Source organism: Suncus etruscus, chromosome 7, assembly GCF_024139225.1.
Source record: "Suncus etruscus isolate mSunEtr1 chromosome 7, mSunEtr1.pri.cur, whole genome shotgun sequence".
Taxonomy (NCBI): Eukaryota; Metazoa; Chordata; class Mammalia; order Eulipotyphla; family Soricidae; genus Suncus; species Suncus etruscus.
Window position 1 is genome coordinate 17,336,908 of NC_064854.1, and position 14,763 is coordinate 17,351,670.

Sequence of the window (14,763 nt, forward strand, 5' to 3'; positions counted from 1 at the left end):
TCTCTCTCTCTTTCATTTCCTTCCCCATTCCCTTGCCCTCCCCTCCCCTCCTCTCTCTCCTTCCCTCTCTTCCTCTCTCAAGGCTCTGCTCCGCAGACTAGGATGCGTTTCCGAGACGTGGGCTATGGCTACCAGCCTGTTGGAGGGCAGAGAGTTGTCGGCCCTTGGCCAGAGCTCACCCCACCCAAGACTGGCATCTACAGCCTGCAGAATGAGGGTTGCTTCCTGGGCTGCTCTGCCTCTAGTATGGCCCTTTTTGTCTCTGGATCTGTGGATTTTACAGTCGCCAACTGGTCCCGTTGGACCTTTCCACCTCCCCAGAATCTTCACCCATCTTCCAACTATTTCTTCTCTTATGCTACTGGCTTGTGCTTTTACCGGAAAAATGGCCCTTTTTTCCCAGAACCTCTTCTTGTTTTGTTCTGTTCTCAGCAGTGCTCAACATTTTACTTCTGGACCTATACTCAGCAATCCCTCCTGATAGGGATCAGGGACCATATGGGTCAGCTGCAGGAAAGACACCTGCCTTCCCCTCTGAACTATGGCTTTAGCCCCTCATTTCCCCTTTATTTAAAGCTGTTTCAGCTCCAGCCCTTTCTCATCAGTTCCCACAACTAGCGAAACGAAGGGTCTCTGTATGAAAAGGGGCCCCTTATTTAAGGGGGGTGCCTCTTGCCTTGCTGAGCTGCATGTCTTGGGGCACCTTTGGGCTCCCCACCTGCAGGTTGAGCCCCTCCCACTAATCTTGCAGCTCTTTCTCTCTGCCTTTGGGTTGTCTCCAAGGCCCCCAAAACAAGGCTGCCACAGAGGAGTGCGAAGCCCGTCACCACCGTGGAAGCCAGTTGACCTAGTTTGGCCTCCTAAATGCTGGATGATTAGACCAGTTTTTTATCCGGGCTGCTGGGGATTCTTCTCGTATTAGCATAGATGGGATAGATCGAAATGTCTGTTGCCCTGTGTGGCACATAAGTGTGTGTTGGGTGTATTTGGGGGGGGAGTGGGGGGTGGGTGTATGTGTGTGTGTGTGATATTTTTTATAACAAAAGAAGTTTATAACATTTAAAAAAAAATTTTTTTAACCCATCCAGATTATATTGATAAAGCTGCCCATTACCTTTGCAGTAAAGTCCGTGTCAGAAGATAAACTTTAAAGCTGGAATGCATGAAAGAGTCCCCAGATAGAATTTAAATTTAAACTGATTCTCGAGAGATAAGCTTTTTAAAAATCCACCTCTTTGCTTCAAGTCAGGATTTTAAAAATAAATTTCCCCTTTAAATCTCTTGAGCGATTTTCATTTTTTGCAAGGCCGCACTGCTGGTGTCCTGGAAAAATGGAGAGTTAGAGCTTTATCAGTTGGTGCCCTGAGGTATATGGCAAAGCAGCTAAATCCTTGAAGATTAGCAAAAAAAAAAAAAAAAAAAAAGCAGCACATGGCAATAAGGGGCTTAGATGAGTACTAGTATTAGTTCAGGTGAAAGAAGTATTGCTTATACATAAAACTGGACAAATCCACTGACAATGTATTTTTAGTTAGCTACAAAGGAGCCTTCTATTACTGGACTTTGCCTCTGTGGTGAATTGGGGCGCGTGGTAATCCACTGACAGTGCTCTTCTCTGGCCCAGTTACAGCCTCCTTCGAAAAATGCTGCTCTTTGATTTTTACCCCGGAAGCTTCATGCCCGCCTCATGAAACATTGGTTCTGTTGTTTACCTCACAAAGGTACTCTTTACTCTGACAAGAGCTAGGCAGGAGCCCCAAGAGATGAAATCTGGAGGGTTGGAAATAGTCTTTATTTTTGGCTCTTTCTTTGCTAAGAGAGTTGGCCAAAGGCTGGCAAGACCAACACTTGGAGAAGTAAGTTGTCTTTTCTAGAGCAGTGCGACCTGCACCCCCATAGCTCTTCCTTCTCCACTGGCCTGGGTTTTTAGGAGGGGCCGGAGCAAGAGCACAGTAAGGAGGTCATTTGCCTTTCATGTGGCTGATCCAGATTCAATTCCCAGCATCCCAGAGGGTCTCCCGATCCTACCAGGAGTGATTTCAGAATATAGGAATAATCCACAAGCACTGCCAGTGGCCCAAAAATCAAAAACTGAATAAATAAATAAATGGAAGAAGAAGAAATAACAGTAAGCAAACAAATATGGTCTTCACCCAGAGCTAGTTCAGCAGATCATCCAAATTAACTGCTGGTATTGGAGGTGTGTGTGAAATTGGAGTTTTGGACAGAAAAGATCGTGTAATTCTGACATTTTCCTTTGGGAGGGCTCAGTGCTCTGGAGAAGGAATTTTGGTTGGTCCTGGACATGTGGTGACATCACCTGAGGCAGGAAAGTCCAAGGCACTTGCCAGATTGATTGTTAACAGAACAAATATTTACTCCTTATCTAGGTGTGTTTCAAGAGCTGGTTAAAACCAACCATAGTTCCTGATGTGATATTTGGTTGAAAAAGGAAACTCTCCAGGTCAGAAAGATATATAGCATGGTAACTAGGCACTTGCCTTACAGGTTGTGGATCCGGGTTCAATCCCCAGCACCACATGTGGTTCTCCCCCAGACCTGCCAAGAGTGATATGTGAGCCCATTACCAGGAGTAAACCCTGAGCACTGCTGAGTGTGGCCCAAAACACAGAACAAAACTCTAGAAGAGAACATATGAAATACAAGTTGAAAACAGTAGACTTGGTCACTGCAGTCTGTTATACGGTAGAATCCATCGAGCAGTAATCCCCTCCTCTCTTTCTCAGACCACCGTCCTTGTCCTGTTACATTATGACATATTTCTTGAGATTGACATCCAGAAATCAGTAACAGACAGCTAGCTAATGAGCCGAATATGAGTGATACCCCGAGATGGGGCCCTTGGGCATCCATCCTAGGAGCATCCTGCCTGGAATGCCAGAGAGAGGCCTGCTGGCAGGCTCGGGTCTGAATGTTAAGAGCTGCAGAGGTTGTGTTTGTGTGTCTCTTTCTTTGTTCACAGTTGAATCCTGTACTGTATAAAAATTACAGGCAACAGGGGCCGAAGAGATAGCATGGAGTTAGGGTGTTTGTCTTGCATGCAGAAGGACGGTGGTTCAAATCCCAGCACCCCATATGTTCCCCTGAGCCTGTCAGGAGCGATTTCTGAGTGTAGAGCTAGAAGTAACCCCTGAGCGCTGCTAGGTGTGACCCAAAAACAAACAAATATTACAGGCAACAGGGCCAGAGCGATGGCGCAGTGGTAGGGTGGGTTGCCTTGCATGAGGCTGACCCAGGACATATCATGGTTTGATTCCCCAGCATCCCATATGGTCCCCCAAGCCAGAAGTGATTTCTGAGTGCATAGCCAGGAGTAACCCCTGAGCGTCTTTAGGGTGCTCTTCATTTGTGCAATTTGACCTAGGAATTCAGATGTTTGTAAGATCTTTTCATCAGCTGTCTTTGCTTCACTGTAAATCCTTTTTAGAAATGGCTTCCCCCCTATAGTATTTCAGATCTTTGTTAGTTTGTTTGATTTTTGGTTTTTGGGTCACATACGGCAGCGCTCAGGGGTTACTCCTGGCTCTATGCTCAAAAATTGCTCCTGGCGGGCTCGCGGGACCATATGGAATGCTGGGATTCGCACCACCATACTTCCGCATACAAAGCAAACACATTACCTCCATGCTATCTCTCCGGCCCCAAGTATTTCAGATCTTTTTAGTGGCTTTCCCACCCTCATACCTCTAAACAGCTAAATGCTTTACTTGGATTCAGTGTGAAACTGCAGACACAAAACGAGTTGTATGTCTTTCAAGTCCCATCGGTAGGTTTGTTCATCTTATAGTGTGATGTTATCACATTTTTTTCCTGTTTTTGTTAAACCGATGGGAGAAAAAAAATTGAAGAAGTCTGGTAAACATTTCCCCCAGCGATCCAGATAACTATAATGGGAGATTTGAACAATAAAAGCCTGAGCAATGAGTCCAAACTAAGAAAATAGTAAAACTAACTGCCCCATTTGCTTGAGCCTGCAGATTTCCCACCACCCAGGGGCCTTCAGCCAATTCGAGAGCAGGGCCCAGTCCAGCTGATGGAAGCTTAAACTGGTTTATCGCATCTGTGGTGCAGGTTCAGTGGGAGAAGCAGTAGGAGGCACATCCGTCACACACACAAAAAAAACCGAAAATGCCTAATACTGTGCCCATCCCTACAGATCAAAGTGGAGCCAGTCGTGCCCGCCCCCAGCCCGGTCATCCCCAGACTGACTCTCCGTGTTGGCGCCGGCCAGGACAAGATGTGAGTACAGGTTGTCCGGGGTTCGGGTGAATGACTCAGGCGAATGGCCTTGTGACTCTCTCCTGGCAGGTGGAGGTGGGACGAGGCATCTCAAAGGTCTGAGCGTCCCAGGCCCTGCCTCCTTTGGAGGAGGATCCTGCAGCTTTTTCCCTTCCTTCACACATTCTATTCTGGCCAGTTGCCTACATGAACAATCTCCCTGCCATGGCGCCTTGTGGCCATGAGAGCCACCTTCTCCCACATCCCAAAGAAGGAACAGGGACTCTTCTCACACGTGGTCTGCCTATGCCTCTAAGACAGCCAATGCTAGTTACGCATGCATGCACAAGTGGGGGGGGGGGTGCGGGGGAAATCATGTGTGGTAAGAATAGGGGTGTCCTCACTGTGTTTGAGGGTGGGCTGGAGAGTAGACCCTCGTCTGTCATGTGTTTGTCTCCATCCTGGAGGTCCACGCGGCTTCCCTGGCATGCAGAAACTGCCCCTCATCCTTTGAGCATGAGTCATGTCTCTGTGCTTCTGGGGTCCCAAAAAGTGAGGAACTGGTTTCGTTTTGTCTTTGAGTCATGGTGAAAAATCTTTCCCTCTGGTAAGATCATACCAGATTCACTCAAATGAGTGTCACAAGCTGAAAGTGCAAGTTCACAGCCTTGTTTTTCATAATGATCCAGAAGATGGAGTTGTTTGTAGATTCTCAGTGTGTAGTCACTAGTGAAGGGGGGGTCAGTGTGGAGGGCATGGGCCAGCTCACGCCTGCCTGGGTGCTCCAGGCTGGACTCTAAAGTCAGCTCACTAGCCTGATTGGCTAAAAAGCACCAGAAGTGGTCCCAGAATATCTAGAATCTCAGGGGTCTCAAACTCAATTTACCTGGGGGCCGCAGGAGGCAAAGTCAGGGTGATCCTTGAGTGCAAAGTCAGTAGTAAGCCTTGAACATTGGGGGGTGTGACCCAAACAACTAAAACAAAACAAAACAAAAAACGATTCCTCTAGGGCAGGGCCACAAAGTGTTGTATGGAGGGCCATTTGCGGCCCGAGTTTGAGACCCCTGAAGATAGAATGAAAATCACAAAATATCTAGTCTTAAGTAAATGTTCTTGAAAGTGAAATTTTTTGTTTTGTTTTGGGGCCATACCTTTTGGTGTTCAGGGTTTATTTCTGTCTCTGCATTCAGAGATCACTTCTGCAGGCTTTGGGGATCAGATGGGATGTTGGGGATCAAATTCCCTGCTATGCTGTAGTTACTAAAGTGGAACATTTCACAATATAAAAACATTCAGGTATTTTAGATAACTGACCCTCACATATAATAGCTAATAAGTTGACCAAATTCAGATGCAAGAAAACATACAATGGGATTCATTATTCTTGCAGAGGAGGGATATATTAAGTAGAATATTTTACATTGTTAAGTTCAAACGAGCCAGAAGCTGTAGTCCAGTCACAGGGCAGCGGGCATTTTGAAAGAATACCTCTGTCAATAATGAGCTAAGAGTTTCTGACCCAGCTCCTAGGCTAGTGCTCTGCCTCATTCCCTTCCATGGCTGCCTTTCAGTGGCTTATGAGGGGAGTGGGTGGGTGGGGAAAATGACAAAAAGCCTAGGATTTATGACAAAACTGAGAGCAATCTCAGAAATTCAACTTCTGCCATAGCAGCCCAGTGAAATGTGCCAAACCCCTTGAAAACATGTGGGGTAGTGATGCACTTTTTGGGTGAAGTTACTGAGCCAGCAGGACCCAGCCCATGGTAGGTAAAGTCCCTGCTGAAGGTCCATGCAGGCCTGTGGAGCAGCAGCCTCTTGTCATTTCTGGGCTGTTTTCTGTTCTTAGAACTGCGTGTATTTTTTTGTGTCTTCCCTGGTCAACTTGCCCAGGCACTGGGGCATTCAGAGGCCATTGCCTACCATGGAAGCTGGGTAACAGGAGCAGGGCCCGCAAGGACTGCTTCATGCTGATGATGAAAGACTGACCAGTAGTGTGAGGAGAACTGGTGCTGGCCGGCCAGCAGGGGCTGTGCCTGAGGTGTTTTTGCTCCCACACTGTACTTGGCAGTGCCATGAGACCGAACTCTTCTGGCCTAGGAAAGCCCCAGCAAGAGAGAGCTGTTTTTTGGGGGGTTCAGCCCCTCTACATATGTCATCCAGACTGGAGTCCTCACCTCCTCAGATGCTCTTGTTTTTCCTGACCTGAAATTGGGGGTAATGATCCCAAGTAAAATTTTTTCCCTGGCGCCTTTCTTGTTTTTCCTTAGCGCCAGTGTTTTTGAGGGAAAAAAAGAACGTCTTGTCAGAAAAACTGGCGTTAGGTTTTGGGAACTGCTTTTACTACACAGTAAAACAAGTAGGAAGATTATAATCAAAGCATTTCCATCTTACTTGTAAACAATTACAGCAGCTCCTCTGCGGATGCCACATTAGAAGGCTCGGGGAATTTACTGGGTTCCATTCTAATGCAATTAGAGCTAATTTTGTTCTTTAAATGAATAAAAGGTCAGCTAGTAAATCTCGCTTATCTTGAGTCCAGACTTCAATAAATTGTTTTATTTAATTTGTTGTAACAGATCTTATCCTTAATGGGCCCAGGTCTTATTAGTTCACTCAGGTTTTAAAATATTTATGACTACCTTGTAGATATGATGTGAGCGATAGTCGGAAAGTTTCTCTCCACGGCATTATCAGGGCCCAGCATCACCTATCTAGGGACTGAAGGATGACACAGGAGAGTGGCCAGCCAGAAAAAGCTCACACAGACTTCTGGGGTGTCCATGTTCTCTCCTGCTCCGTCTGGACAGCTCTCAGGGGTGCAGCCTGGCCCCAGGTCCCCCACAAGATCAGAGCACTCATACCTTGGGCTCATAGCAAGAACATTGCTCACGGATGCAAGTGCCAGGCCCTCCTGTGAGCACTGACCCCAGAGAAAAGTGAACTAATTGCCTGGCCTAGAAACAGGGTATAGGCAGGTGCTCCCCCCGGCGAACACAGAGATTGGCTTCTCCATGGGCCACCTTTGTTCTAGATGTTTCTAGGAGGAGGAAGCCCATTACATCCTCTTATGTCGAGTCTTTATTTATTCAGACATTGCTAGATCAAGAAAAAGTAGGTCTCAGGGCTGGAGCTGTGGCACAATCTGTAAGACGTCTGCCTTGCCCACACTAGCCAAGGACTGATCTCGTTCCATCCCCCGGTGTCCCATATGGTTCCCCACGCCAGGAGCGATTTCTGAGCGCATAGCCAGGAGTAACCCCTGAGCATCATTGGGTGTGATCCAAACCCCCCCCCCCCCAAAAGAAAGGAATAGTAGATCTCATCCTTACTTGGAAGCTCTTCTCTTGGCCCTCCCCCCACCACACACACACAGTGACAGGAATTGAAGTGGGTATGTTAGTAGGACTCAGAACTCTGGAAGCAGAGTCACAGAGATCAGGTCCTATTCCCCAGGGACCAAGGACTTGTATCATAAAGCCCTTTCTTTTGGGGGATAGAGTTGTCTTTTGTTTCCCAAGTATTCCTTGTGCTTCTCCTAGCCTTGGTCAATCTTGAGGAGTCTCTTATCTTTGGTTCCAAGCACAGATAATATAACAGGTGGGGTTTGGGGGCTTGGAGCTCAAGAGACCCATCTCGCAAAAAAGGACAGGTCTAATAAATACCAGGAATTAATAAGATGTTTTTAAGTGCCTGATAAAAATAAATGTGGACCACACAAGTAGTGTTCAGGGGTTCCTCCTGACTCTACACATCAGGAATCACTCTTGATGATTCTAGGTGCTAAGGGGACCTATGGGATACTGGGGATCAAACCCTGGTTGGCCACATGGAAGATATATGTCCTACCTGCTGTGCTATCACTTTGGCTCTAAGCATTTGATTGTTGTTTTTGGGGGGCCACACCCAGCTCAGGGCTTTTACTCCTGGCTCTGTACTCAGGAATTACTTTTGGTTGGTACTCAAAACTCCATATAGAATGCTAGGGATCATACCCGGTCGACTGTGTGCAAGGTCAACACCTCTCCACTATACTGTCACTCTAACCCCTGCATCCAAAAAAATTTTTTAAGTAATAACTATTAAGAATTCCTGGGATGGGGATTACTTTCCCAACCAAAGGAGCATCAGTTTTCAAAGATAGCTTTCTTTGTGCTAATATCTTAGGTGATGTTTTCCTCTTGAGTGGAGGATATGGTATCCTCTAGCCCAGTGGTCGGCAACCTTTTTTTCAACTGAGCCAAATCTCGCCAAAACCACAATTGAAATTTATTTTGAGAGCCACACAGGGCGCGCACTGACAGAGGCTAGGAGCAGAGTCCTGACTCCTGGAGCGGCCCCCCAGCACACAGAAGAGCCAAATTAAAAGTGTAAAGAGCCACATGTGGCCGACCATTGCTCTAGCCATTTCCTCTGGGTGACTTCTCTTATTTAACAAGGCTTTCCTGGGATTCCCCTGAAAATTCCTAAAATACTGCCCACCCACAGTTTGTTTGCATGGTAACAGAGTTGGAACCTGGGGCCAGAACATGCCAGGAGTTTTCCGCTCCACCTCCCAGCCGCATCCTTCGCCTGTGGCATGAATTCCCTGCTTGAGGCTCTCAGCTTGTCTTTGCTGCCGGGTTTCCTGGCACTAGTGGGCTCCTGGGAGCCTCCCTTGTGCCCAGTGGTCATGGGTGCTTGAAAGTGAGTTTAAGTCAATTTGCCGTTTAGGTGCCAACAGGGCTAGACCTCATGGACCAGCCCTAGCGACAGCTGTGCTGTTGAGGTCCTGCATGGGAGAAACGGGGTGCTCCCCACCTGGCCTGAAAGCAACATGACAGCTTTCAGCACAGATGCATTTTCACCTCCAGTGCATTGCAAATAATTTGTTCTTGCAATTGCTTTTCACCCCATCAAAGGCTTTTCATTTTATTTATTTTTTAAGTAAATCTTGTTCAGCAGATCCATTCTGGCCTGGAAAGACAAGACAGGGGGAGGACCTTTACTTCTCAAACAGCAGACTCCACATTACTCCTGGCATCAGAGCACAGAGCCAGGATGAACCCCCGAGCACTGCTGGGTGTGGCCCCCAAATCAAACCAAATGGATCTGTGTGGATGCTCTTTGGGATCACTGCCTACTTGCTGGAGAGGGCTGTCCTTGCAGGTCCCAAGAGCCTGTGTCATGCGGGTCAGTGGGGCAGACATGGCCCCCTGCTCTGGGGCCAGGGGCACGGTTCCCCTCAGGCAGCAGGGGCAGGGTCCATCTGTCTCAGAGGCTGCCCCTATGCACCCTGAGAAGGAAGGGAAGTAAGCCTGGGATCCTGTCTTGCCAAGACTAGTGTTTTGGGGTGGAGATAGTGGTTTTCAGGTGTTAACTTTTTTGTTGTTGTTCTCCAGCTCCATGAAGTTAACATATTCTAAGTGTTGGGTTGGGTTTTCCAGCAGGACTTTAGTAATAATCAGTCTTCTGACACTCCAGGAAGATGGAAATTCCAACCATCACATTCTCCTTCATATTTCCTCAAGTTCACCAAGTATCAGCTGACCGCTTTTTAACGTTTTCCAATGCCATTTAATCCTAAGGAAGAAAATAAAGGTTTGCCTTTTATGGGGAACTCACAGCTCTAACATATTTTCATATAAAATCATCTTTCTTTTTTTTTTTTTTTGGTTTTTGGGCCACACCCAGTGTTGCTCAGGGGTTACTCCTGGCTGTCTGCTTAGAAATAGCTCCTGGCAGGCATGGGGGACCATATGGGACACCGGGATTCAAACCAGCCACCTTTGGTCCTGGATCGGCTGCTTACAAGGCAAACGCTGCTGTGCTATCTCTCCGGGTCCCATCTTTTTTTTTTTTTTTTTACTTTTTTTGTTTGTTTTTGTTTTTTGTTTTTGGGCCACACCCAGTGACATTCAGGGGTTACTACTGGCTATATGCTCAGAAATCCCTCCTGGGGCTGGAGAGATAGCATGGAGATAAAGCATTTGCCTTTCATGCAGAAGGTCGGTGGTTCAAGTTCCGGTGTCCCATATGGTCCCCTGAGCCTGCCGGGGGTTATTTCTGAGAGTAGAGCCAGGAGTAACCCCTGAGTGCTGCCAGGTGTGACCAAAAAAAAAAAAAAAAAGAAATCCCTCCTATGGTGCGGGGACCATATGAGACCATATGGGACTCCAGGGATGTAACCCAGGTCTGTCCTGAGTCAGCCGCATGCAAGGCAAATGTCCTAATACCGCTATGCTAATCACTCCGGCCCCATAAAAGCATCCTTTTTAGGACAGGGCTAATAGCCCGGCAGTTTGGCATTGGCTGGGACCCAATTTCCAACCCTCACACCACACAGGCGTCACCAGGTGCAGCCTAAACAACCCCCCAATTCATGGACATTTTGCCAAGTTGGCCCAATTCCTCTAATGCTGTTCCAGCTGCGCAACATTAGATCAGGGTTCCCTACCTTTGCCACCCGAGGACGAGCAGGATCTGCTCTCCCATGGCTCAGACCATGCTGGTCTTGTGTGGACCTTGACATGACGTGTGACATGACGTGACATGCTCATTCACCTCAGGGTAAGGCTCAGCTGATTTCAGGTGAAGCCTTCTCTAAGCTCACCCTTAGTTCTCTTGAGGTTCCCTCTTCCCTTGGCTTCTCCTCCTGCTGCCTTCCATCCGCCTTTATCCAGTTACTAAAACTCCCCTTAGTTCTGACTGGAGAATTAGTTCTGGGAAGAGCCACAGCACAGTGGGCAGGGTGTTTGCCTTACACACATCTGACCCGGATTCGATCCCCAGCACCCTCATGCTCAACAGAAACAGCAACAACTCTGTGGCTGATGGAGTCAGTGGACTCGGCTGTGAACATACTGAGCCAACATGTTTGCACCTCAGGCTCACTCCATGTTGGGGACCTCCCGGGGGTTTGATCACTGTCGGTGACAGGGATGGCATGTGCTGGTGTGTGCTGGCGTGCCCTTGCTTAGTACCCCGAGCAGTGGAGTCCCCTGTACCCTCTAACCGAGTCTGCTCTGTGTGGCCCCACTTCCTTTCATAGGAACAGACAAGTGAGTGCAGCATCACACCCAGGCCTCAGGCGCCATCCGCTGACTCCATTCCTGTGCTTTGCTTGGGTGTCATGTGGAAGCTGGGTGAGGACATGCCTTGGAGGCAGTAGGTTCCCTGCCCAGGGCCAGGTCAGTCCTGGGTAGAGGCAAAACCAGAGAGCAGAAACGGGCATCCTGACATCCTCGAGCACTCCCGCCATTCATCCGTGCTATGCCACTTTCAGAACTGCCTCTGCCAGTGAGGGACTGTTAGGGCCTGTGAGCCGAGATGGGAGCAGCCTTGGAGGCCTGGCTCCTAGGTATCTGCGTGGCACAGAACAGTTCACGCAAAAGAAGCGAGTGGGACGGAAAGTGGCAGCTCTGCACATGGGTTAAAGTGCTGGTCTGGCATGGGACCAACCTGGACTCCACCAACCCTGGTGCTGCAAGAGTGACCCTAAGCACTGAGCCAAGTGTCAGCCCTGAGTACTCCCACCCCACACCCACACCCAGTGGGGCCCAGATGCCAGAGAAGAGGACGAAGTGGCTTTGCGTTTGTGACCAGGTCTGGCCCCTCTGACTCCTCTTCTCTCTGTCTCCCAGCGTCATCAGCAAAGTGGTCCCAGCTCCTGAGGCTAAGGCAGCTCCTGCCCTCAACAGGCCCAAGACACCTCCGCCGGTACCTGTGCCCGCCCCTGTGCCCGTGCATGTCACCCCTGCACCGCTGCCTCTGCCCCTGCTGGCCCAGGCAGCCACCGCCCCTGCTGTGCTGCCCGCGCCAGGCCCCAACCTTTCAGGAGCCACTAGCGCCAAGGCCCCGGTCCGAAGTGTGGTCACCGAGACGGTCAGCACTTACGTGGTAAGTGGGGCATCCTGGGGCCTGGCTATAGTGCAGCCCTTGAACCTTGAGGCAGGACTGGACAGGGATTTTCATCGCTTGGGGTTGGAGAGTGTGTGCATCTCCATTTCTTCAGCCTTTTTAGCTCCTGCCACAGTGGGGCCGGAGACATAGGACCATGGATAAGGCTATTGCCTTGCACACAGCTGACCCTGGTACCATTCCTGACACCGCATGATTCCCCTGGGCCCCTCCTGAGTCACCCAAGAGCACAGGGCCAGGAGTCAGCCCTGGGCAGCACTGGGGGTGGCCCCCAAAAAACTCAAAAAGACAACCCAAGAAAGAGAAGGTCAGAGACTTGCCTCCCTTCTGCTATCTGAATTGGCAGTGGGAGGGGGGTGGGAACAGCTACATCCCGCACCATGTGCCTCCAGTAGCTGTGCAGCATGCGGAGACAGGACCGGCTGCACCGTTTCTGAGGCCCAGAGACCTAGGCTGGGGGTGCAGTGGGTGTGAGCTCGGCTTGGACCAACACCTTCCCCCGAGCCCCAGCTGCCTTGGTGTGGCACTGGGGAGCGAGCATGGCAGCCGGTCCTCTGGAGCCACGATGGGGCACAGCGCAGCACCCAGTGTTTGTGGCATCCCCAGGGGCAAGCGCACGGCTCTCTCACCCCAGCCCTTCACCGCTTGTGCCCTTTGCTGGTTGTACTTGACTGGAAATGCCATCCAGGCAGTGGAAAGTTACTCAGTAACAACTCCTGTGTGTCCCTGATCTTATCGTCAGTTCAGGAGAAGGGCTTGGCTAATCAGTAATGGGGCGATGCCCGCGTAGTGGGTGGCATGTGCGTGAGTCCTGCTGCAGTGGGGAGCTGCTGTGCACCCGCTGTTTTTTAGGTAAAGGGATCCGAGCCCTTACTGAGTGAAAATTGACTATTCAGTTTAGTTCGTGGTACGCAAGAGGGCGCTGAGAATGCCCCTGGGACAGTCCTCCCCAGGATGGTGGCCGGCAGGAGCCTAACGCTGGGAAACCTGCGTTTACCTGAATGGGTGGTTTTAAATTGCAGCACAAAATACGTGTTTTGGGGGAGGGAGGGGCCCATCCTCAGCAGTGCTGGTTTTGTGCTCAGAATCCATTCACTCCTGGTAGAACCTGGAGTACCATCTGGGCGGATGGGGATCCAAAAGGGGTTGGCGCATGCAAGGCCAATGCCCTGTGGGTTGAGTTAGGCCTCAGGTCCTGCCAGATCAGCACTCAGTCCTGCTCATTCTGGTTCCTTTTCTGTCTCTTTTCCATCCCCTTCTCCCCTTCCTGACAACAAAGATCCGAGACGAGTGGGGCAACCAGATTTGGATCTGCCCTGGCTGTAACAAGCCAGACGATGGGAGCCCCATGATCGGCTGCGATGACTGCGATGACTGGTACCACTGGTGAGTCCTACAGCGGTGAAGGGCAACATGTCCCTCTCCTCTACCCAGGGGTTTTCTGTGCAAGCCATGAGCTTAGATGGACCAGAGGGAGAAGCTCCTTACTGTTACGTGCTCCCCACCAAATATAGGCTGTCCCCCGTGTCCTTGACCCTCCTGGATTATTCCCGTGTCCCCAGTTTTCCAGGAATATTTCCCATTTTCCTCAGGGTGGCCGCTCTGAATGGGACAGGAGGGGCCCACTCAGCTCTAGCTGGCCTGTATCTGTGAGAGCAGGGACAGCATTGTGCTGCCCCCTAAATGGCTTTGTGGGCACCTGAACTCTGCCCAGGGTCTGTGAGGGGCCTGGGTGCTTGCCCAGGGCCCAGGAACCATAACCCTCAAGTGCACTGATGTTGTCTCCCCCACAGGCCGTGTGTGGGGATCACCGCGGCACCCCCGGAGGAAATGCCATGGTTCTGCCCCAAGTGCGCCAACAAGAAGAAGGACAAAAAGCACAAGAAGAGGAAGCACCGGGCTCACTGACCACCCCTCTCTACCTTGCGAGGCTGGAGATCCCGAGCTGCACCCCTGGGAAATACCCTGGGAAACTGCCGTGGGGCCTCCTGGCGCTGATTGGAGAGACCTGCTGAGGGGCGGGGACCCCAGGCTCCCCTTTGATTCCCTTTATTCTCTCCAGGGCCTGGTCAGAAAGGTGTCAAGAGAAGATAATGCGGAAACTACCTTGACTGTAATTTAAGGATGAGATCTTTAGTCAGTGTTCTACAGTTTTCAACCTCTCTTCTGTAGTTAAAATAATCTGAATTACATAACAGAAAACTCCAATTGGAGTGTTGGTAAATATTTTTGTGATGAAAATATATGAAACTCCCCAGCCCCCGTTTTTAGTACTAACCTGTAAAATGTTCAGGCTTTTGTGAAATACCTTCTATTTTTTAAGAAAAAGGTTTCTATCATGTCCCGTGTGCTTTTGTGCGGATTTATTTTTGTTGGCTCTTCTCATCTTTTCTATCTTGGTTGCACTCAGACTTGGCCCTCAAACTGCTGAAATCTTCCCACACCCCTCAGACTCCCCCACTCCTCACCTCGTTCAGACATTTCATCAACTCAGATAAAATTTTCCAACCAGGAGAGAGCTCTTCCCTCTGTAAATAACAAATATTTATGAAGTAGCTATTTTTACATTTTTTTATAGTGTTTAATTCTGGCAGTCTCTTAAAATCCACCATGGTTTCAGCTGGGTCT

At 49.5% G+C, this 14,763-nt stretch overlaps 1 protein-coding gene across 1 annotated transcript in view; it reads left to right on the forward strand.

Moving 5' to 3' along the window:
- The window catches only part of TAF3 (TATA-box binding protein associated factor 3), a 61,486-nt gene extending 47,012 nt beyond the window's left edge, over positions 1 to 14,474 (forward strand). The window contains exons 4-7 of the mRNA XM_049776301.1: positions 4,178 to 4,260; positions 11,859 to 12,114; positions 13,415 to 13,521; positions 13,929 to 14,474. Of these exons, the coding sequence (XP_049632258.1) occupies positions 4,178 to 4,260; positions 11,859 to 12,114; positions 13,415 to 13,521; positions 13,929 to 14,043 (561 nt within the window). The 3' untranslated portion in view covers positions 14,044 to 14,474. The remainder of the gene's footprint in view (positions 1 to 4,177; positions 4,261 to 11,858; positions 12,115 to 13,414; positions 13,522 to 13,928) is intronic.
- Positions 14,475 to 14,763: the final 289 nt, after the last annotated feature.